The sequence below is a fragment of the Vulpes vulpes genome, chromosome 11 (genome assembly GCF_048418805.1).
Source record: "Vulpes vulpes isolate BD-2025 chromosome 11, VulVul3, whole genome shotgun sequence".
NCBI classification, from domain to species: Eukaryota; Metazoa; Chordata; class Mammalia; order Carnivora; family Canidae; genus Vulpes; species Vulpes vulpes.
Window position 1 is genome coordinate 65,153,221 of NC_132790.1, and position 25,907 is coordinate 65,179,127.

Below are 25,907 nucleotides of genomic sequence, written 5' to 3' on the forward strand. Positions count from 1 at the left end.
AAAAATTCCAATATGCTTGGAACAGAGGATCAGAGACTACTATATTGTGCGGTGTGTGTAAAAGTGATTCACATAGGCTATAGGTGAATTAAAAATAAAAACAAGAAACAAAAACACAAAATGTTTTATTCTTATGGATCATTCCTGAAAGTTGTTATGTGATAATAATAATAATAGTAATAAAGGTAATAAAAAAAAGTAATAAAGGTCAAGTCAGCATATTTCACTTGGAAGACTACCTTTAGAAGCTAAACTACTCATAGAGGACTCCATTACCATGATTAATCTTCCAACAACAAACAAATCTCTATGTATTGAGGTTAAAGAGGAATGATCAAGAAATGGGAGTGATACTCTGCAGACAGGAAGGATCTCTTGGGAATTGTCTATTCACTGGGGCTTTGATCGCTACCCACAAATTAGAATAGTTTGCACAAGATATCTCTATATAGATGGAATTTTTGTTAATTACTTTGGTTTCAAAACCTCTCAAATTTTAGTCTACATAATTACTCAACACAAAGCCAACTGTACTTTATAAGTGACTTAAAGATTTGAAAGAGTAATTCTGATACATGATTGTTGCTTTGGCGTTTAAATCCTAAGTAAGACTCCACATTGTTTTATATTTTACAGCACCCTTTTTCTTTTTTTAAAGATTTTAGTTATTCATTCATGAAAGAAACACAGAGAGAGAGGCAGAGACACAGGCAGAGGGAGTAGAAGGCTCCATGCAGGAAGCCTGACATGGGACTTGATCCCGGGTCTCCAGGATCAGGCCCTGGGCTGAAGGGGGCGCTAAACCACTGAGCCACCCGGGCTGCCCTACAGCACCCTTTTTCATGAACTACTTTACTGTGGTTCAAAGCAACCTTGCAAAAGGAGTGTTTCTATCTCCATTCAAGAATGCAGGCTCACTGGGGCACCTGGGTGGCTCAGTCTGTTAAGCATCTGCCTTTAACTCAGGTCAGGATCTCGGGGTCCTGGAGTTGAGCCCCATGGGGCTCTCTGCTCAGCAGGGAGTCTGCTTCTCCCTCTGTGCTATCTCTCTCTCAAATAAATAAATAAAATATTTAAAAAGTAAAGAATGCAGCTTCATCATCCAGTTTCAAATAGGAATATTGGAGTTTTCTCCAAAAATACATATGGTAGATTTTTTAAAATGCCTCCTTCTTCATTTAAGGCTTAGGTAAACTCTTATATTAACTCTGGGCTTGGCCATGTGACTTGCTTTGGCCTCTGGGGCAGTAGTAAATGCATCACAAACAGATTGAAGAGTGCTTCATTTGGGCTTCCTCTCTTGCTGTTCTCTGAATTCTGGGACTTCTATGTGAAAAAGCTGATGCAGGATCAGAAACACATGATCCATTTGCTTCCATCATTCAAGGAACAATTAACACCCAGAAGCAGAGTTGTGAAAATGACCATCAGCTGTCCCCAGGTGTTTGAGCAATTCTAGTCAAGACCACAGGAACCATCCACCTGAGGTCAGCTCAAATTGTCAACCCACATAATCATGAACTAAAAGAACACTTTGTCACTAAGTTTGGGATAGTCTGTACTGCAGCAAAAGCTAACAGATAGAACATGAGAGAATGGTGTCAAGATGGTTGATCCTGAGAGAAAGAGCTTAGCATAGCCCGAACTTACTTAGACTGTTGGTAAGAATATGCAGGTGCATGTTCGTTGGATGTGTCCACTGCTATCTGTTGCTGCTGACCACTGGTGTCCTGGGATGAAGGTGCCACTGTCTGGGGAGAGGTATCAGCAACAACACCCTAAGGAAGCAAATAAGAACACAAAAGCCTTACTGGCTTTAGCAAAGGGCCTTTTTCCAGATGGACTATAGGGGGTAGCCCTTTTCTGTTTGGCTTGAGTAGAGTTGCACTCAGCCAAATGGAGCTACAGGAAGTACCCAAAGGAAAACCCCAGAGCATATCTGGATACAGGCTGAGGAATTCACTTCAATGTGTCACCAAGAGGCCTTGCCTTCAGAAACCCCCTACTGCAGTCAAATGGTGAGAAAATCATTTTCACCATACTTAGAACTTTTAAACCATGGTTGCATATAGCCATCCTTAATAATAATTTCTTAATCAAAAACTCATGCAGGATTCCTATAAAAACTTGTATATTCAAACATTTCCCTGGGGTAGTCCACTGTGTCATGTCTCTTTGACTTGGCAAAACAATGGACTCTGACCTAAAAAAGGAAAAGAAAACAATACATAAAAGCTTCAAATTCCTTTAAAAGGCTAATGTTAGGTAGGTTTTCTCTTCAGCAATTTGATTTGGTTTGTTTTGTTTTCTACAGTATGAACTAGAATTCATTTTTAAGTATCAGAACACAAACATCCTTAATTTTGATTTGCTACTTTCCTCACCCTCTCATTTCTCATAGATGCCAACAAGGAGTTGGTCATCTTTAGGGATAGATGTTTGCTTCTAAGAAAGGCACAGGTGGTTTTATTTGGCAGGTTGGAGGCCTAGAGAGGGCATCTCTCTGAATAGATTCTCTTAGATTTACTCATAGCCTTGGACATCTGCAGTGATGTCAGGTTTCAAATGTTCTTGTTCAACTCTCTTTCCCTAACTTAAAGTCCCTTAAATTGTTCCTCAGAATCCAAAAATTCTCCCTATATTACTTCAATCCTTTTTTTCTCTAATATAGTATTTGGTATTATGCATTTTTCTGAATGTCCCATCAGCATCTATTTGTGCTGATATTGATGAATTTTCAATGAGTGTTTTACATAGAAAAGTAGATTGGTGCTTTTTCTTTAAACACACATCAAAGCAACATATAAAAATGTACTTCCATTTTTCTTAGTGAAAGACTTCGTCTTTTTTTGGTAATCTCTTGCCCAACATGAGACTCAAACTCTCAGCCCTGAGATCAAAAGTTGCATGCTCCACACTAAGCTCTCCAGGCACCCTGACCCAAAAGACTTTTTTAAAATTATAGACTTCTTCTTTAACTATAGTTAGAGTGTTCCCAATAAGTCATACTGTCAAATGTGTCCCATTATTTTATGGTCATCAAAATGCTCAGATTCTGTAGATAAGCTTATCAATATGTTAGTGTAGACAGAGAAAAATGCAACTATGTAGAGATCTATGCTGAAAGTGCCTAGAATATCTAGATTCATTAACTGATGATCTAGATGTTTTTGATGGTCAAATATAGCAACACACAAAAAAAACCCAAAAAAGCCCACACGTATTTTACTCATGTAGTCTTGAAATTCTGAAAAACCAATTAAAACTTGTTCAATACTGATATATTCTTTGGGGCCCACAGGTCTAGAGCACATAAAAGATTTAAAATTGGACTTCCTTGACTTCCTAAATTACGTGGTGGTGTCCTCTTAAACTTCTATGTTTCCCAAACTTTGGTACTAGCAAATATCTGTCATGTACAAATATCTGTGTCAGATCCAGTTTATTCTGTGAAGATTTCCCCAATCTCTGTAGCTCTAGAGATTGGGAAAGTCATGGTAGACTTCCATGTGGAGGGATGCCAGCATCCTACTTGCTGGTCAACTCCTGCGGAAGAAATAGCATGGACTCCAGAGGAGTCCCTCTTGATGGGAAGAACTGCACTGTGACCATGATGGCAAATGTTAACAGGAGAAAGGGAAGAGTGGCAAGAAACAATAATGGCTAGGATTAGACAGAAATATATATGTCTAAGTGTTTTACTACTATCTACATAGCTCTATGCTCCCTTCTTTTCTATGTAGCTTGCTGGCCCTGTCCAGTAAAATAATGTGTACAGGGGATGGATTCAGCCCATTTGGGAAGAGAGAAGGAAAGGAATAAAGCTTCCATTAAAGACAAGATGACTTCATCATTTGAGGTAGCCACAACTTTTTAATTTTTTTTTAATCTGTAGGAAGCCACAAACTTGCCAAGGTTCATTCACTAAAGCAGTGGTTATTAATCCTTGATACATATTAGAATCACCTGAAGTTGTTTTTTTTTCCCCCCACCTGAGATCTTTTAAAAATCCTGATGTCCAGTCAATACTCCAGACAAATCAGAATCTGAGGACAGGACCCAGGCATAAATATTTTTTAAAGCTCTCTAAATAACTGCAAAAAATAATAAACAGAAAAGTTTGAGAACCAGTACACTAGTGAGAGTATAGACTCCCAAGGGATCTTGTTAAAATGCAAATTCTGATTCAGTAAGTCTGGGTGGTATCTTAGAGTTTGCATTTCTAACAAGCTCCCCAGTGATGTTGATGGTGATGCTCATCCAGGGACCACTCTTTTGAATAATAAGGCACTAGTAAACTCATTCAAATAGTTGCAATCTTTTATCCTGCCCTATTTATGAGTATTTGTGGTTAACATCTGATGGGGTGGTGATTTGGTCTCTTATCTTTAAGTATGAATATGAAAATGTTACTCCCCTCTTTCCTGCATAGCAAATTAGTTTATTTCATGTGCAAAGCACAACATAGGCATGTTTGAATACTTTCATATAGTGAGCTCGTAATGTCAAATTTTAAAGCAGCACAAAACCACATGTAAGGATTGCTTGGGTTATGGGGGACCACAGTACCTGTGGCTGAGATTTGTCAACCCTACCTCTTTCTATAAGACAGAGATAGACTTACTTCAATAGAAACAGCTGTCGGAGGCACAGGCGTGTACTGGGGAATGTAGGTCCCTTGCATAGGAGCGGCAGCAGTCATATACTAGAGAGAATCAAAGAAAAATGCAGGTGAACTTGAGATTGCAACCAGCAAGTAAAATACATATCACATGAAACTGTTTTAGATGTGTAGCCCACAGACAGTGCATTATTAGATTCTATTTCGAATCTAAAACGAGGCAGTTCCTATCAGCCAAGAATGACTTTAGCTCACTGATTCAGTACGAACAGCAGCTCATCTCCAAAGTATCAGGGCAGTATCATCCCCCTTTCCTCCTTTGGCTTTTTAACCATTCTATCTTAGGTCCCAACATGGCAGTTTCACATCTAAAATATACATTCCATAACGGCAAGGGATGATGTCAAGTTTGTTTTTTTCTTCTCATTTTATTGCTAGCACCTATTACACAGTAGGCTCTCAACAAATCATTTGTTGAATGAATGAATCATCATGTTAGCAATAATTTCTTTGCTAACGAAAAAAAAATAGAATAATGCAAGAGATACGTTTGTAGCAACATTCAGAATTGGCACATGTCCTCATTTTGTCACTTTTCTAACACTTTTTTAGGTGCAAAAGATATAGTATTACAGGGAATGCCAAAGTCTCCTTTGTGCCCTTCCCCCCTTCCATGCTCATGTTACTGTCAGTATCTCCTTCTCAACTCCTTTAATTCTCCAAATTTTCTTCATCTGGATGGACAATGAAATGGTCAAACCATTTTTCACTAAGCTGTAGTATTCAGTAAAACACGCATTGGGAATAACCTGATTTTATACATTGCAAAAAGGGAGCCCCGGGAAGATTACCTGCTCACCTACAGAAGCCAAATTCTATATATCCATGTCTAATACACATCTCCCCTACAAATGCAACATTGTACTCTTCGAGAATAGAATTTTCTATAGAATCAGCTATATTCCTGAGCTTCTAAACTTGACCAACATCACAGAACAAGAGAACCAGAATCATCACTGAAGACAAACTTCCTCCATTCATGAAAGTTAGAGAATGATTTTGATGGAAAACTGAAAACCTCTGCTACTTTATTCTTCAACATTTGCTAAGTTCAAATATGAATGCTGTGAATCAATATGCAAAGCCTAAATTACTATGTTTTCTGTATCTCCGTACTTTCAGTGTGCAAGCAACTTAATGGTCCTGAATCAAGGGAAATATCTGAATGAAGATGAGCTCATCAGTTGTTTGTGTTGTTGTTCAGTATTCATGGAGAAGGATATTAATTAAGCAACTTTGGAATAAATGTATCTCTATCCTAAACTAAAAACTCTCTTACTGTATCTATTTGCTAAAAATAGAGATAGCCTTAATGGAACAACTTTAAATCAAACAAACCAATATATTGTCTGTGATCCACATGTAGCAACTAATAACTGTGTAACGCTAATTACAATTAAGTTTAATTCCTACCCATACCAAAATAACCTTGTAACTTGGACCAAAAGCAACTATTTGAAAGGCCTGTAAATATAACTAATTTAGGTTTGCACTTGAATATCACCAGAGATTTCTATGCCCTATTCTCTGTGCTCTCACAACATCTATCAATTTTTAAAATTTTTTCCATTAATTTTCTATTGAAATTATCCAGACTGTCATCTTCTTCTTCTTCTTTTTTTATTTATGATAGTCACAGAGAGAGAGAGAGAGAGAGGCAGAGACACAGGCAGAGGGAGAAGCAGGCTCCGTGCACCGGGAGCCCGACATGGGATTTGATCCCAGGTCTCCAGGATGGCGCCCTGGGCCAAAGGCAGGCGCTAAACCACTGCGCCACCCAGGGATCCCCAGACTGTCATCTTCTAAAGACACAGGCCAAACTTTGCATGTCTCTGTATCTTCCAACACACCACATCACATCTGATAAATAATTGTTCAATGGCTGAAGAAAAAGTAATAAGAAAGTCTTCCATCTCCAGTTACAAATCTTACATGCCCTTGGCTGTTAATAATTCTGAGCTCATTGTAGGAATTAATTTCATGACCCCCATAATGGGTTTATACCTTTAAACATGTACTCTACCCTCCCTCAGTCTCTCTTTCCTTTCTTCCTTCCTTCCTTCCTTCTGGTAGCACTTCCTAGTTTTGCTTAGAACTAGTGCTTTAAGGAACATACATTGGAAAATCCTTCTTTAATCAAATCTCAAAAGTCTTAGTAGACTTGTAGCAGGGGAGAATATATTTTTGCCAACTATGAATTTATTTAAGCCCAGAGCTGATTCTATTAGGGCTCAGCTAGGTAGGATGGCTCACCCATTTTACAGATTGATAAACTAAGACCTTATGTAATGGGAATAAACTTCAGTTCTTCTGATGCATGATTGAGCACACTTTTCAGACTACTTCTTTATCTTTGAAATTAAGTAAGTCTTAGGACTTTCCTTTTGATTGTTCCCATCCAATATAGATGCTAGGTTTGTTTGTTGTTGTTGTTCTTGTTGTTAATAGGCTATAAAAAACTGAAGATCCAATTAAGAAAGATGGAATGATATGTCTTTGGTTAATATTTTTATTGCCATTTAATTTCCATATTTTTTATTTTATTTTATACTCACAATACCTAATTTTCTTGCAGGAGGCCTATCCTATATACTTTATTTATTTTAAAATTTAACGTACTTTTATCCTACTCCACTAAACAGAACCAATAGAGATTTTATAGTATAAATGACATCAGCTCAGTTCAATGTGCTTTATCTTTTAATGAAAAAAAAAATCTTTCTCGTTGCTTTTTTTTTTTTTGTCGCGGAAAAGATAATAGACAGAGCTTGAGAACATTGTTTGAAAATTAGGGATAGGCTTATTTTAAACAAATCAATACGGTGGAGCTTTATGCCCCATAAGACTATTATTTCTGCGTAAACTTTTGCAGTAAAACTCTGCAGTAGTCGACACATATATTCTAGGGTGAAGCCTCAAGAAGTGACAGCTTTGTAAAATTTGGAGCAAATGCTTACAGGAAATGGCTCCAGCTATGTGTAAGATCAACTCCCAGCTTTAGGTAATTGGTGACAAATAACTCTGAACTTTCTCGGCAAGAACAGTTTTATTTCCTTAAGAGCACAGATAAACTACAGTCAGACTTAATAATCCAGGCTGCACAAACACTGTTTAGATCTGGATGCCTCAGAGACTTTCCTTTATTTTATCCAGCTAACAAATGACAAAAGACTAAGAGAATGCCCTGTGATATAAGAAACCTGCCCTTTTTAACTTGGTAAATCCCGGTGGATTACCTATTGAAAACATACCAAGAATGGATGTATACATTTTAAGCTATTTTTTTATTGGTATGTCTCAAAGGTTAGAAAATATCTGCCACCATTCTTTCATGAGTACAAATTATTTTGTATTTTTTGATACAGTGGCTAATGAGAACCACATTGCAACGAGATGATATGGATAAAATGGATATGTCCGTACGATATTTTCTTGTTGGTAGCAGCCCAAAGTTGAGACATGAATAGGGAAATTTTATGTTTTTGGTAAACAGCTTGATTATTTTACATATTCTAAAAGCACTAGATTTTCATATGTAAGTTTGAAGGAGACCTGAATAGCCATTTTCAAACCCACAGAATAAATTCCAGACTCCATCACTTGTTCCAAGAAGTCTAGACGCTGCATCACCAAGATAGTTACACAAAGAGAGAAAAAAAATGGTGAAATTGGAGAGGGATTGTGTTTTTGCCTATTTAAGTTAGGACAAACTGTTTCTGTTACTGTGGAACCATTGATTATTTCCAAGGAAACAAACTCCACATTTTTAGTTCTGGATTTACTTTCTTTTCCCTCACCGAAGCAAAACAAATATGTTTTATGTATTTCCTGAGAGGAAACTTTCATTTAATAATTTGTAGAGCAAAGGAGTAGCAAAGAATTTCCTACATTTGAATTTTTGAAATTTCCTCAAATAATTTATCAAACTTGCTCATTTGGAGTTGTCACTATAGTGCATAGATTTTAAATAGGTGCTTCTAGTCCTTGCTATAAAATTCTTAAAGCTGTTTAACTTTAGGGGAGGAAGGGGAGTTGTCCAGGTACTATCAAACCTGGAAAGTCAACAGGGATACAGGAAAGCTGTAAAAATGCACCTCAGAGAGGAAGCAGAGCACAAGAAAGAAGCATCATGGGAAATGATGCTAACAGGATGCAGTGTGAATTACTTTCAAAGTCATCTACTGTAAAGTTCCTTCTGAAAAAGGAAGCATAAAGATATAGGGAAGAACCTGCCTGAACCTGCCTGGGTTGGGTGAGTGGCCGAGGGAAAGGCATGTTGTTACTTCAGGTAGAGGTACTTTGTGGTGTGTAGATTTGCAAAATTCTATCATATCAGAGCTGGGAAGCAATACCTGAATGGCAGGTTGGTATCATTTCACATGCTTGCTTGTTTTGACTAAGCAGTAATAACCGCCTAGAGTGAAATTCTAAGAATGCCTCTAAGTCTCCATGCTACTCAATGAATGACAGATCACCCATAAAGAGGAGGAAAGCTGGAGAGATTCTCCTGGAAAGGAAAGAATGTCCACTAGGCTGGACTCCTATATGGTCACCATTGTACATTCTTCCTATATTCTTTCTTCTTCTGCCAATAGAATGTTGGAGAATGAAATGGATCCCCATCCAGAATAATAGGAATGCAAGCCTTCATAATGTTTTGTGTTAGTATTAATTTATAAAGTAGGTACTAACATAGAAATAACAAAGTAAACAGTTATGAAAGATGAAATAATTATCCCTAAAGAGCAAGTGGAGGTGAATACAGATAGTAGCATATATTTCATTTACCAGGAATAAACATACTCAAGGAGGAAAGATAGCCAGTGGATGGCTTGATAAAATGGAAGCCTAGAATTCTTAGGAGTATGTAATCTATACTATCTCACCCAGTTCACCAGAATAGTACTAAACATAATCCACAGAGAGGTATGCATTAAATTTTTAAACAAAAAATACACATTGTCAATACTGTATTCTGGGGTGGTACCATTTTTTGGTGGCACATAGCAAAGAGAGTAACAAGGAAGCATCTTGGAGGTTGTTCTCAGCTTGGAAATTTACAAAACCTCACCCTCCACCCCACCGCACAATGGGGAGAAGTAGTCATTCTCATGTAATTATAGGCTAAGGAGGCCTTCAATCTTGCAGAGAAAGGAATTTTCATGAATGTATTGGAAAAATCCAGGGCCTGTTAGGTTCAAGCTTGTGCATAGATCTCTGTGGCAGTAATAAAAATAAGATATAATACTATGGAAATGTAGCTGATTGAGAAACTGTGTCTAAAATTTGAACTTCAAACAATTCTATATAGGCATCATGAATTCTTTCCACCTTCTCAATTTTTTCTAATATTTGCTTTATTTATTTTGATTGATTGATTTTAGAAAAACAATTATTAGAATTAATAAGGGCATTTAGAAAGGTTGCTAGATATACTAAATAAAAAACTAGTTCTATATATCAGCAGCAATTAAAAATGAATTTAAAATTATACTATGTAGATAGCATCAAGAAAATCGAATACCGAGAAATAACTTTGAGAAAAGGCATGAAAACTTCTATACTGAAAATTAGAAAGCGCTGATGATAGGAATTAAATAAGACCTAAATAAATGAGAAGATATATCACATACATGGATTAGAAGACTCAATATAGTTAAAATGTTAATTCTCCTAAAAAGAATTGATAAATTCAATGTAACTCCAGTTGAAATCCAAAAAGTAGAAGTCAACAAATTCACTTTAAAAATTATATAGAAAGGCGGGACGCCTGGGTGGCTCAGTGGTTGAGCATCTACCTTTGGCTCAGGTCGTGATCTCTGGGTCCTGGGATTAAGTCCTGCCTCGGGCTCACCACAGGGAGCCTGCTTCTCCTTCTGCCTATGTCTGTGCTTCTCTGCCTGTCTCCCGTGAATAAAGAAATAAAATCTTCTTTAAAAAACTTATAAGAAAGGCAAAAGACCCAGAATATCCAAGAAACGTTTAGGGAAAAAAACAAAGTTAAAGGATGCATACTTCTACTAGATATCAGATTTACTAAAAATTCATGGTAATTAAGATATTATAGTATTGATTCAAGGATAGAAAGAGTGTCACCATAATTCACTGTAGGCAAGAATGATCATTTTAATAAATGATCCTGGATCAGCTGGATATCTCTACAGGAAAAATGATCCCTGATTCTTGCTTCATACTATACACAGTATTAATTTGAGCTAGATCATAAATATAAACATGGAAGTTATTTTAATATAGTTTTTAAAGAAAATAGAAAGATTTCATGATATTGAGAATAGAAAAGATCTCTTAAACATGACTGAAAAAGAACTAATAATAAAAGCAAATATTGATAGTTGGGCTTCATTAAAACTATGAATCATTAATTATCAGAAAACAGAGAAAAGATATTTATAGTACACATATATCTGACAAAGCTTATACATCGAATGTATATTTTTTAAAAAAATTCACAATCAGTAAGAAAACTAAGCACCAAATTTTTTAAAATGAGTCTGAAAGAACTATTAATACAATAACTTAGATGAGTCTCCAGGGAATTATTATGAGAAAGAAAAAGAACTCCAAAAGATTATATACTGTGATTCTATATGTATAACATTTTTTATATGATAACATTTTAGAAATAGACAATTAGTGGTTGCCAAAGATTAGACATGGGGCTAGGGGACTAATAGGACTAATAGGTGTAGTTATAAAAGTGCAAAAAGAAGGATTCTTGTGATACTGATACTGTGTTCAATATTTTGACTGTGGTGGTGGCTAAAAAAGTTATACAGGTAAAAATGGTATGGAAAATGCACACACAAATGAGTATAAGTAATACTGAGGACATCTGAATGAAACTTGTAAATTGTATCAATGTCAATGTCCTGCTTGTGATATTTCAATATAGTTTTGTAAAATATTACCAATGGGGGAAATTGAGGCGATTGTACAAAGGATCTCTCTCTATATTATTTCTCACAACCACATGTGAATCTTCAAAATTTCAATAAAAAGCTCAATAAAAAACAAAATAACGGGCAGCCTGGGTGGCTCTGTGGTTTAGCGCTGCCTTCAGCCCAGGGCCTGATCCTGGAGACCCAGGATCAAGTCCCAACGTCAGGCTCCCTGCATGGAGCCTGCCTCTCCCTCTGCCTGTGTCTCTGCCTCGCTCTCATGAATAAATAAAAAAATCTTTAAAAACAACAACAAAAATTATATGTATAATTATACATATATGTATAATTATATATTATGTATTATATTTATAATTATTATATATAATTATATAATTAGATATAATTTTGTTTATATATACATATATACACACACACACACATAGTCACTCAGACACTTTAGGAAAAAGAACTTCTAAATTCTAAATGGCCTGTAGGCATATGAATACATAATTTCTTCAATCACTGGTCATCAGGAAAATGCAAATTAAAAATATTATAACACTATACCCTTACCAGCATGGCAAAAATGAAAAAGACTGACAATACCAAGTGTTGGAGAGAATGTAGACAACTAGAAGTCTCATACATTGCTAGTAGGGGTATAAATTGGTATATCCATTTTGTAAAACTGTTTGGCATAACATTTATAGAATCTATGAACAAGTGATCCCACTGCTAGGTATGTGCACAACAGAAATTCCTTCAAAGGTACACCAAGAGATATGTATCAAATATTTAGAGCAGCATTATTTACAGTGGTTCCAAGCTAGAAATAACCTAAATGTCCATCAACAGTAGAATTAGTATATTGTAATATATTTATATTGTATAATATAAACAATGAAAAAAAGAACCATTGCTCTACAAATATGGATGAATGTCACAGATATGTAATGTTGAATTTTTAAAAAGGCCAACATACAATGCTCCATACTGTAGGATTCTATTTACCTGAAGTTCAAAAACAATCAAAACAAATCTATGTTAATAGAGGTCATGGTTGTGGGTACTTTTATGGAGATAATAAAAGGGCAGGGACACAAAAGAGCCTTCTGTAATAACAGGACCTTTTATATCTTGATCTAGATGGTAGATACATGAGTATCCACCATTTTATACTTTCTAAAACTTACTGAGCTATAAGCTTATGAATTGTGTATTCTTCAGTACATACCTTAATTCTATAAAGAAGTTAACAGTAAAGAACAAAGGACCAACATAGAAAAGGAAAGGTGGACATTAGGGGAGAGCAGGGACAGCTTATCCATTTAAACAGATTAAATTGAATGGATTCAGAGGTATGTTTGGGAGATTTGTAGGGTACCTCAGTTATTTTGTCACTGTTTCTATTTCTGCGGCAAGATGTGAGGGGCAAGCAAGAGGTGGTAGGTTTTGGGGATGGTATGACATGGTTGTCTTGGAGAGTGAGAGTGAATGGATCATGGAAATGCAGTAAGATTTATGGGCAGTGCTGAGGGTCCATTTAAGTTATGTGCCTCATAAAATTAATGTCAAACTCAGCAGCACTGGTGGCATGCTTTACTCTTGCCACATTCGGTTGTTTGAAGTAAAGGAGCAGACCAAAAATTGGATGCAAGCAGGATCAAAGTTCTACCAGGGGAGGATGATGGAGGAAGAGTGAGCAAGGGAGATGGGGACTCATGAAAGGGAGTGACTGCAGTGTTCTACTATAAGATCTAAGCTAGCATGGATGTGAGCAGATGAAGGAGAAAACTCATACTGACAAAGTGGCAGGCAATAAGCAGGTAGGCAGGCTTACTGATGTCATAGAATTATTGCCATAAAGGTTGTTAAAGTGATCGTAGAAGGAAGGAGGTGGTAGTCAGAGAATGGCTGGTTTGAAATTGAGCTAATATTCAAAACTGAGATTTGGAGTTAGCACAGTGATTGCTAATAACCAATCCTAAGATCGGGTAGAAAAAAGATCAGCAGAAGTGGGGAACTCAGTAAATGAGAGGTCAAGGTGATCTATTATGAAATTGCAAAGATAGACAGATATTCTTAATTCACTTATTAGCAACATTCAATATGATTTTACTGAGCCCCTCTTATGTGCCAAGTTTTAAGTGAGCATATATTATAGTGTTGAAACATGGATTGGGCAATAGGACCTGACAGAACTTAGAAGAAATAGATTTTGCTACTAGCCCATTGGGTGTCCTGGATACTTTATTCATGTTTCTGATCTTATGTATATAAAGCTATTTAATTTTATCTATTATTCATTTGTGCCAATCTTACATTCACCACAGTACCCAGAAACACAGAGGCTAATTCAATCCTAGCAAGTCGATCTTTTGTATTGTTACTACTCTCTTCTGCTAGTCTTGCCATTTCGCATTTGAATTTACTGTGTATGCCTTCCTTGTTGTTTAACATTCTCTGCTGTTCTTGCATATTAGTATGGTTTATTGATAGTAAAGAATTAGAAGTCTCCGTAAAGTGGAGACCTTTCTCAAATGACAAAGATTCCTGAGGTCAAATCATTTATTTAAATCAATCTCTAAATTTGAAAGTATCAAGAAATCACTTAACAAATGATCTGACTGTCCTACTATCTAGGTAGTTCTTCATAAATGTATGCAAACCCATAGCTGAACTAATGCCCTCAGCTTCTTCAGATCATTTAATCTTTTCCCAAGGAAACCAGGTTTTTATATTTTTTAAATATTTAATTTTTAAAAAAATTTTTGGAAATGAAATGGAATGAAATGGAAATGAAAACTGAAGGATTTTGTCAAGAAGCTAGACAAGTGAACCAAGAAGTCTCCAGTGGAAACTCTGTTGTTTTCTGTTTAAGTCTGTGACTAAAGCATTAATTTGAGCTAAGTAAAGAAGACACTTCAGCTGAAGGAAGGGAACTGATCCAGGGTGCCACACACACTGTAAATTCCATTTGCAGGCAAAACATTTCCTCTCAACCATCTCAGGCCCACACATTGTGAATGCCAGTCATCCTAGTGGACCAGAGGCAGACACAACAAGAGGAAATGTTAAGGGTGACCCACAATATCCTTTGAAAGAATCCAGTCTCTACTAGAGTCAACAAACATGTTCTTTTTTGATGTGTTTGTTTTTTAGTGAAGAGACCTTCAGAGATGGAGCTTGACCTATTTGACTAGTTGGGATATTCATATTAGAGATTGATCATATGGATGAGGAGCAAATGAAGAACAGAGAGGAAGGGGAATAAAAGAAAAAGATGGATCAACATTCTAAATAAGGAGGAAAGAAGATAAATCAACAATGAGTTGGGTATAAAGCTATGTGAGAAAAATACTTCTAGAAACTGTATTTAGAAAAAAAAAAAAAAAAACCAAAGGGATTTACATGGCACTGCTCTACCCCTGTAAGCATATTTAACTGTGGTATAACAAAAAACATAATACAGGAGTTACTGCCCAGCTATAGATGTTTTCATTCTTTTCTCCAAAGATGTGAAGAGTTCAAAGAAAAGAGCCAAATGCTCAAAGATAGGAGGATTGGAGGGAAATAGACCTTCTGGTACCAGAGTCCAGATTCCACTCCTCGCCACAAGAATTGAACAGTTTGTTTGATGAGAGCTGTCAAACAGTGGAGAGATGAAGAATGTGATCTTGGGGGTAAATTTCAATCCACCTGCACTGAGTTCTTTGAATCATTGTGACCTATAACATATCACACTCCTGCTCACAGTGATGAGTATTCTTTTCATAATTTCCTTCCTCTATGTCTTTTGCTTTCTACTGTGTTTTAACCTCTTTCTATCTACTCCTGACACCCATCAAAAACTTGTTTCTCAAACTGAGTCCAGATGCTAAATTTCTATATGAAGCCTCATTGTTAATTTGGAAGTGATCATTCTCTCCTCTGACATCTGACAGTTCTTTATCTGTACTTCGGCTAAAGCTCTTGCACTCAAACCCTGGAAGCTCCTAGAGGCACTATCCCTGATTCATCATGGTTGGCACTTAATACACAATTATTGAATGAATGAATGACTGCAAAACTGGGTGAATAATTCGGGACTCTGGGTGAAAAACTCAAGCTGTATAACCCATAGGAGCTATACAGTTGTTCAGGAAAGAACACAGAGATCCCAGTCCTTTGTTTTCGTCTTGATGCCTGTGATGATTTGTTTTATGTGTCAACTTGAACCAGCTAGGAGATGTTAAGATCGCTGGGAAAACTTTATTTCTGAGTGTGTCTGTGAGGACTTTTTCCAGAAAACCTTAACATTTAAACTCGTAGTCTAAGTAAGGAAGATCCTCTTCATCAGTGTGGGTAGGCAGCAACCAATTCCCTGAGGGCTTGGACAGACTTAAAAAAAAAAAAGTAGAGGAATAGCAAATGCTCTCTCACTCTTCTTGAGCTAAGACATCCATTCTCTTGCCTTCAGACATGGGAGTCTTGTGTCTATGGCTTTTCAACTCAGGAACTTATAATAGTTGTCCCCTGGTTCTCAGGCCTCAGACTAGAATTTTACACCATTTGGCTTCCCTTATTCAGATTTGGACTGAATTATATCACCACCGTTTCTGTTTCTTCAGCTTGCAGAACCCAGACTGTGGGACTTCTTGGCCTCCACAACCATGTAAGCCAATTTCTGTAAGTTACCTCTTTATCTATTTATCTTTCTATCTATTTATCTCTCTCTCCCTCTCTCTTCCTATCTCCTACTAGTTCTGTATCTGTACAGAACCCTAATACAATGCCTATTTCATAAATGAATTGGTAGACAAAATGTGCTTATAGTTTGTCTTCGAGTTTGGCATTTCTTTGGAAGCACATTATGGCACGAAAGAAAACTGATGAAAATTGTTATAAAGGGTAGAGATGAGACTTTCTTAAGACCCACCAAAATTCTCTAATGGAAAATACCCAATATTGGTGGAGACTTGATTATGGCCTTCAAATACTGGAAACCCCAAATTGTAAGAAAAGGCCAGCTTCACTCAGGAATCCAAACTACAAAGACTGCTTCAAGCCTGAATGAGAACATCTCACCCACATTAAGTGGGAATTTGGCCTATGAATAGAAAACCATTGGATTTTTCAGGGAGAACACTAGAAATTCAGGGAGAATAAGATCAGCATGCTTGTGAACAAAAGGGCAAATGAGTGAAATCTTTTCATTGGAATAGGTTGAAAGGTAAATATTTGGAATTATCTCACTGGCGAATTAGAGAGAGAGACAGATGATCTAGAACAAAGGAAAAAAAACTAAAGTCCCAACATTATTATCAATGGTGGTAGTGAGGGTGTTGGTAAGACAACAGTTGAAGTGATATACAACAATTTTCTTTGTTGGAGAAGGAAAGAAATTGAATAGGGAAAGTTGATGAATGCGGCAGAAAAGGGAGATGCAAATATGAAATGCTGATATACAAGTATGAGGGTTTTAAGATTTCAGAGGGGCAGCCATTATGGTTAGGTCCATAATGTGGCCTTTGACATGGGGGGCTGGAGTTGCTTAAGGTGAAAGTCACTGGAATCAAGGAGGTGAAGGGATGTTGACACCATGGTAATAATGAGGCAGGAACTGGAAGCAACAGGAGACTAATGACAAAAGGTCATACTGAATGTGGGGGTTGGCAAAGAGATCAATGAATGATAGCAAAAGTAAGTGGAAAAGGATAACTTCCTGGGGCAGTGTCACTAAAGGAAGAAATTTGCTCACTGTGTACAAGAAGCAACAGTGATATAAAAGACTGTTAACATTTCCCTCCAGCTCCATGGGTCAAAGAAGAAAGTGAAGTCTATATCCAAGAAGATGGTTGAAGAAGGACATATCCTTAGGACAACAGATTTTAGTTGAGGCATGAAGAAGAAATAATGTTTTGTGAGGAGCATGAAGATGTAGAGGAATTTATCTTTGTGTTTTACAAAGTGCTTTCAGAAAAATACAGAGGAAAAGATAGCACAGGAGATCAGCAGTAAATGGGTGACCCACTGGGCAAGATACTAGAGTATCTTGGTGAAAAAAGACTATGTGAAGGCAGAAGCTCCAGCCAACTGAATTAGGATAGTGATTCCAGAGACAAGAGAGAGAAGGCTGTTGGCATTTGCTCACCTCTAGGTTCCAGCCAGGCCAGGTGAGATCTCAAATGGTTTCATAGCTTGATATATGAATGCCTGTAAGTCATGCTAGAACTATTACATGTTGGACATATAAATATTCTTTCTTCTTTTTTTTTTTCCTACCTGCTCATTACTAGAGGCCATTCACTCCAGAGAGTTGAAAGACTGTACATTTGAATTCAAATTCAACCTAAGGATAAGCAAATGTTCCCTGTACAGAACTGCACAAAATGAATGAAACTTGAAAAATGCTTCGGCAGCCTGGGTGGCTCAGTGGTCTAGCACTGCCTTCAGCCCAGGGCCTGATACTGGAGACTCGGATCGAGTCCCACGTCGGGCTCCCTGCATGGAGCCTGCTTCTTCCTCTGCCTGTGTCTCTGCCTCTCTCTCTCTCATTCTGTGTGTCTCATGAATAAACAAATAAAATCTTAAAAAAAAAAAGAAAAATGCTTTTCAGAAACCACTGTTGGTATATTACTCTTGACTCACAAGTGCTTTCACGATTTCTTAGTGGACAGGAAGAAGGGGCTCCTATAATAACTCTTATTATCATTGGTGTTGATCAGAAATGCTTCTCTGAAAGATAGCCAAACATTCCACCCATAAAATAATCTATAGCAAAACTGAAATGCTTTTCTTTTTTTTTTTTTTTTAAGATTTTATTTATTTATTCATGAGAGACACAGAGAGAGAGAGGCAGAGACACAGGCAGAGGGAGAAGCAGGCTCCATGCAGGGAGCCTGACGTGGGACTCAATCCCAGGTCTCCAAGATCACACCCTGGGCTGAAGGCGATGCTAAACCGATGAGCCACCCGGGCTGCCCTGAAGTGCTTTTCTTCTGGTTTCTTCTTCTGTCCTTGTTCATTGTTTTTACAGTTGTTATCATTTTTGAATATATTAATTACTACTAAAATTTAAATTTTAAATTTTAATTTAAAATTTTTTTAAATAATTATTTTAAAAAAAATAATCTTTACCTATTTAACAATTGGGATTTAGAAGTAATTTTCCATTTGATTTTCAAGGCAATATGAAAGAAAGAAGAACTTTGTACAATAATAACAACAAATAAAACCAGGAAAATATGCTTACATTGTTTAGCATGATGGAAGATCTAGGTTTGTATCTATAAATCTCAGTTTTCTTAAAAATATAGTCAAACATTCATGCTTTACAGGTTTTTTGGAAATATTAATGAAATAATGCATACAAGTCTCTTATCATAGGGCTGGGTGGCTGTTAAGAACCTAATAGGAACTGTCATTACTATTGGTTTTACTTTTGTTGGTATCATCATTATGACAAGAAAAAAACTTTCATGATCTTAATATTTAGGATCAGAAATCAGCTTTGGCAGGAAATGCTTATTTATTTTCTCATAGAAATTACATTGAGACACCTGGGGTGGACACATACAGTTCCAAAGGCATGGGTGACAGACATGTACCCTACATGAAAAGATAGTGAAAAAGAGGCAAAATGGGAGGAGCTTACATTTCTGAGAAATGGGGAGAGCCAGAGGAAACAGGGTTGGGGGGGCAGTGGGGAGAGATGCCCATGAGCAGAATGAGCACAAGCATATAGAGGGGAAGAGCTGGTGAAATCCCATCATGGGGATGTGACCAAAGGGCATTTAAAGCACAGGGTTGCACCTTTATAATCAATATGAGGTTGCTTACATGCCCAACATGTGTCCATTACTGATCATGCCAAAGAGTTCACTAATGTTATTCTAAGTAGGGTTTTTGTGTGAAAACTGGGGAAGGGGGTAAATTCACATCTGAATCAACACAATGCAGAATATAGAGAGCACACAGAGGTGACTACAAGGCCTATAATGCCCTAGAAAAATTTAACTATTTCAGAAAGCTGTGGACTTCCAAGGGTGAGGAATTGGGGCTTCCAGCCAATTTATCTGGTTTCAAAATACTGGGGACCCAGAGACACTCAGGTAACATTCTTTTTTTTTTTTTTCGGGTAACATTCTTAAACAAAGAAGGTGAAATTGAATATAGTTAACTCGGAAGGGCTGAAAAGTTATTCTAAATCTTAGTATTTTCTTATCCACTGGAAAAATAAGAAATAAAAGGTTTGATCATGGACAAATGTATGTAAGAAGCAGTTCCAACAGGAAATAAAACTAACTGATATAAAAACTAAATAGACAAAAGGACCAGAGTGTACTTTCTTAGTGGTGGTATTGAGGAAGTAAAGCAACCAAAGTCACATAGAAAGAAAAATCAATCTAGATATCACACTACTCTTAATTTTTATGTATGTCCTAATTTTCCTTGGCTTGGTCCCACTTAGTTCATCTGTTCTCCTTTATCCTAGAAGACTTTATTTTCTATTTAGGGCCTTCACTAACTCAAAGGCTACTATGGACACTATTTTCCTAGAACATTAACTACAGATGTTTCTACAGTTTGGGGCCTGTTTTTCTCTTTCCTTTGACCAAAGGAATTGTGTTTCCCACCTACCATTCAAAAATATTTATGAGAGTCAACTCTGTTTCACCAATCTCCTCCTTCATGAATTTCATGCCCATTTACAGAAAATAAAAATATATGGGTTTGAATTTCTTAAAAACAACCCTTAATTCTTATCTAAAAGGATATTTACAAAAAACAAGAAGAGAAACTTAACAAGAGGGATCAATGACTAAACTGTGACTCAAGATCACAAGTTATAATAAACACAGATTCTAGAGAGAAGATATGAACAATGGTAAGAAGGAAGGTGCAGTCATCATTTTTTTCTTACCCACTTCTCAATAGGAACTGAGATTTCCTTTGAGAATTCTTATGTTTCTCTTTCCCAACCATGTTGCTAGAATGTACTTAGAATGTACTAAGCGGATCTTTACTTACTTACACAGTAAGTGGATCCTGATCCCTTGTCTAGAGGTGGATGAGAATAAACTTTCAGAACCAGTGAGACTACAGATGTTTACTAGAGCTCTGGGAAAGAAAAACTTCTTCTTCTTCTTCTTCTTCTTCTTCTTCTTCTTCTTCTTCTTCTTCTTCTTCTTCTTCTTCTTCTTTTCTTCTTCTTCTTCTTCTTCTTCTTCTTCTTCTTCTTCTTCTTCTTCTTCTTCTTCTTTTTTTTGTTTTTGTTTTTTTTGTTTTTTTGTGGAGACTTCTAGAAATGACTTTTGCTCTTCCCTGGCAGAGGAATAGTGTGAGTATATGGGGTCATTGCTGGGACAGCCCCTCTGCTAACCAGGACAGGGAAGTGGGACCGGGTTTGTTAGATGTGAGGCTGTGGAATGGTGGAATGTAGATGACATGCAGTTATGCAGAAAGAAAATAGGTCTTTAGTGACATCATTCAAGCCATTAAATTAAACCATTGTGAGCCGAATGTTTAAGTAGCCCCCTGTGGTTGGAGAGGTCATATTAATTTAAAGGAAGAAATTAGGCAAAAGAGAAAAGGAATTAAAAAATATACAACATTATCAGCTTGGATAGAACTGGCTAAAACCACAGCAGGCCAGACTAACAGAGGCTCTGTGTTACTATGCCTATAAGGCATTTTATCCTTTCTCACCCAGGCAATAGAAGTTGCTGATGGAAACTTCTCTGACATTGATAGTTGGCTCTTTTAAACATTTACCCAAATTCAGCTTGCCTAATTATTTTAAATATTTTTTCATTACTATTTATAGCATCTCAAGACCATTTCCTAATTAGGAGATTCTAGTTAACAGAGTTTTCTGAGATTTCTGAGGAAACTCATGGAAAATGGCCACCACTCTTCCACATCCGCCTTGCAGCTTAATGTGGAAACAATCCACTATAGTCCCTGATATTCCAGTACTGGGGTTAAATGTTAACACATTGAGAAATTAGTAGTTTATCATACAATAGGCCCTCAGGAGGATGTGAAGAAATCCTGAGAAACAGGCTCAGGCCAGTTTTGATGAAAGAAGGAACTATGAGATTACTCTAGTTGATTGGATAGGCCCCACAGATATAAAGCTCTGAAATAGTTCTTAGAAAAGCCTAGGAGAAGAGAATATAAAACGGAAATAGAAAGTGGATACTGGATAGTCTCAAACGATCACTTTATTTGTATCGATTCTGCAAATGGGCTTAAATGCTAGAGCTATTGTATCCTGCTACCATTTCTGATATCATATCACTTGACTGGATTCCCCACACCTTTCCAGTGTTACTAAATGTTGTATTTCTCTAGATACCGCTCATCCAACTCATTTGTTCTGTTAATCTTGGTAGACTGACTTTCCTGAACTAAATCTTACATACTGCTTGTAACCCAAATATTCTATTTCTATCAGATACCTTGTCTAATTTCTGAACTCTAATAAACTCAACTCATTATTTTATTTTTCCCTCTGTTTTTTTTTTAATTTTAATTCCAGTTAGTTAACAGTGTTATATTAGTTCAAGTGTATAATATAGTGATTCAACACTTCCACACATCACCTTCTGCTCATCAGGACAAGTGCACTCCTTAATCTTCATTATTTATATCACACACACACACACACACACACACACACACCCTGCCTCCTTTCTGGTAACTATCCATTCCCTATAGTTAAGAGTCTGTTTCTTGGTTTGCCTTTCTCTCTCTCTTTTTTTTACCCTTCGTTTGTTTATTTGAGTGAAATCATGTATGTTTTTCTCTGACTTATTTAGCATTATACTTTATAGCTCCATCTATGTTTTTGAAAATCGGGATTTCATTCTTTTTATGGCTGAATAATATTCCATTGTATATGTATACCATATATTCTTTATCCATTCATCAATTGGTGGACACTTGGGTTACTTCCGTATCTTGGCTATTGTAAACAATGCTACTATAAATATAGGGGTGGATGCATCCTTTTGAATTAGTGCTCTTGTATCCTTTGGATAAATACCCAGTAGTGTGATTACTGGATCATACAGTAGTTCTATTTTTAACTTTTCAAGGCACTTCCATACAGTTTTCCACAGTGGGTATACCAGTTTGCATTCCATGGTGCAAGAGGGTTCTCCTCTCTCCACAACCTCACCAACACCTGTTGTTTCTTGTGTTGTTAGCTTTAGCCATTCTGACAGGTGTGAGGTGATATCTCATTGTGGTTTCGATTTTCATTTCTTTGATGATAAGTGATATTGAGCATCTTTCCATATGTCTGTTGGTCATCTCAATAAATTACTTTAAATATCAAATGTTACCTAGGAGTGACGCAAAGCTAGATGTAACCAGGTCATCTTTAATAAGCATTGCAAAAAAAGCCTTCACCACGGATTCCTTTCATTCAGGATCTTCCAAATTATGTTCCATAAAAGGAGTATTCCAAGAAATTTTTATAGGTGTTCCACATACAAAGTACCCCTGAGTAAACAAGTTTTTAAAATGAGGGGATAAACCAAGTTATGTAGATATTTTTATCATGGGAATAAGAGTCCCTTTCTCTCTTTTCCTCCTTCCTTCTTTACATCCACCATTTCTTCCCCTGTAGGACTTCTCAGTGTTTAATGTACAGATATTTGTTGTGAATCTATGTGCATCTCCAGGAAGACAAATGCAGTTTGCTACATTTCTCAAATGTGCTGAACCTTAGAACTTAAAAAAAATATATATGTATATATATATATATATATATATATATATATATATATATATATATTAATATTCCATGAGACTGAGGTACATTCTCAAGGACCTGGGTTTTTAAGTTTGACTTTACATTGGAATCACCTGGGCAGCTTTAACAACATACTGGTGCCTGGGTCCCACCTACAGATAATCTGATTTAATGAGCCTGGAGCATAGCCTGGGTATTTGGATATTTAGAGCTCCCCTAGTGATCCTAGTGATTCTCATATGCCACAAAATTTTAGATCTGCTACCTTAGGAGTTGTTTGGGAAGTTATGCTTAAATACATTCCATAAGGACATCTATATTTCACATGACTAAAAAATTAATCAAATTTAGGTGATATATTCCTGTTCCGTACTCTGTATTTCTATCATTCTTCCTTGAAGTTTTATCTTGCATTAAGAACAGGAGAGTAAAACAGAGACATATGTGTGTGTATGTGTGTGTACATGTGTATATGTATGTGTTTGTGTGTAATTGTAAACAATTGTAAAAGCATGGAATGTAGGTAAAATATTCTCAGTTGTACACAGGATTCTTTCTGCAGCACTGGTAAAAAGAAGGGATGGGGGTTCATGCACAGGAGGAGAGGAAAGTACAAGTGTTCTCATTAGCAGTGAGTCACAGTGAGTTTGTAGACAATGAAGGTCATCCTGGGTGTGAACTGGGAACTCTATTGAAAGCTCTGTTTCTACTTTTTCATGTTTTAGAAATACAAACAGTAAATAATCAGGATTAGATGCTGCCAGTTACAAAACGAGCCTTAGTATCCAAGCACAGTGTAATCCTTTTAACTGTATTTGACACCAGTGGAAAATAAAAAGGGCCATTTTAGTCATTGTTCTAATTACCTAAGGCTCAAAGAGATGTGCTAGAGAGGCAGATGGTTGTTGACATGGTGTGATTGCTTCTATATATCTCTCTATATATTGCATATGAGTCTTGGTCCTTTTAAAATAGAGCTTTAACATTACTAAGATCTCCCTGCAGTAACCATGTAACATGTAATAACCATACCATAGTGAATGTGCATATCATGCAAAGATACCAATTCATTTAATTTTATTTTCCTAGGATTTCCTAAATCTATCATTATAAGGGGATCCCTGGGTGGCGCAGCGGTTTGGCGCCTGCCTTTGGCCCAGGGCGCGATCCTGGAGACCCGGGATCGAGTCCCACGTCGGGCTCCCGGTGCATGGAGCCTGCTTCTCCCTCTGCCTGTGTCTCTGCCTCTCTCTCTCTCTCTCTCTCTCTCTCTGTGTGTGTGACTATCATAAATAAATAAAAATTAAAAAAAAAAATCTATCATTATAAGCCATGAATCCTGTTAGAGTGGACTGCATAAATTCTCATAGGGATTTCTCTGGTTATCAAAAAAGCCACTATGTTCATAGTCCAAGTCAAATTCTTTTTTTTAAATCCTGCAGGGGCCCCTGGGTGGCTCAGGGGTTGAGCATCTGCTTTTGGCTCAAGTAGTGATCCCATGGTCCTGGAATCGAGTCTTGCATTGGAATCCCCGCAGGAAGCCTGCTTCTCCCTATGCCTATGTCTCTGTCTCTTTCATGAATAAATAAATAAAATCTTTAAAAATGAATCATAAAAATAAATAAATAAATACATCATGCAGAAGGAAGGAAATCAAACAAGACACAACAATGTATAATAGAATTCTGGGAGGAAGAAAAGAGTTTGAATAATGCAGGACAATTAACATTCTCCTTTTATTCAACTATCAGTTTTTCTCCTTCCGTTGTCTTACTTAGTCCAGCCTTTTCCCCTTCACCTGCCTGTGAGTGGCTGACTGACTTGGAGCAGTTTTCATTCTTGAGTGAGCATCATAATCACCTGGACAACTTATAGGAGATGATGATACTGGGCCTAAGCATTGCGTTTCTAACAAGTTTTTGGAGGTGCTGATGCTACTGGTTTAGGACCACATTTTCAGAACCAATAGCAGAGAACTGAAAATGTGAAGTCATAAACTTGGAGTCCTAGAAAGTGAGTAGCATAAAGTCTCTATTATAACTATTCTAATTTCTCATCAAACTCACACAGTATCAGCTGCCTTTTCAGCTCCAGAGAGGCCCCAGAGAGACCACTGAAGGGCTGGGATCTAAATGCTGATATTCCTAAATACTATGTTCATCCCTTCACTGGGTGCTGCCTACCTATCTCTGGCATTGATGGGATACTTGTGCTGTGCTTTCAGGTTCTCATGCCTTCTCCTTCTGTGTGGCCACTGAGAGTGGGCTGAGGTGAGGAAAAGTGGTGACAGGAACTCACTGCAGAAATGAACACAGAAACTGCACTCTCCCATGCTTTAGTAAGAAGTCTTTGGTTATATTACTTATGTTAATATTCATGTCTTTAAACATAAATTAGTGATTATAGAAAAAGTCCTATGAGCTTGATGTGCTTTGCTGTGGCTGACTGGTTGGATTCCAATCTTGATGAGCTTCCCAAGGAAAGGTATTTTAGAAACTAGGCCTTATAAACACTATGTGATTTAACATCATATGGAATTAGTTCTTCAAATGAACTTGAAACCTTAAATGGCTTGGGT

The 25,907-nt window shown here is 36.9% G+C and overlaps 1 protein-coding gene across 25 annotated transcripts in view; it reads right to left on the reverse strand.

The window, feature by feature from the left end:
- Positions 1–25,907, reverse strand: part of RBMS3 (RNA binding motif single stranded interacting protein 3) — a 1,278,291-nt gene that overhangs the window by 12,458 nt on the left and 1,239,926 nt on the right. For 19 of the 25 annotated variants that reach the window (XM_072726630.1, XM_072726631.1, XM_072726632.1 and 16 more), the window contains 2 exons: positions 4,625–4,705; positions 1,651–1,778 (listed from right to left, as the gene is read on the reverse strand). In XM_072726630.1, coding sequence (XP_072582731.1) covers positions 1,651–1,778; positions 4,625–4,705 — 209 coding nt within the window. Of the gene's footprint in view, positions 1–1,646; positions 1,779–4,624; positions 4,706–25,907 lie in introns of those variants that run through there. The other 6 variants (XM_072726643.1, XM_072726642.1, XM_072726635.1 and 3 more) reach the window with 1 other exon arrangement.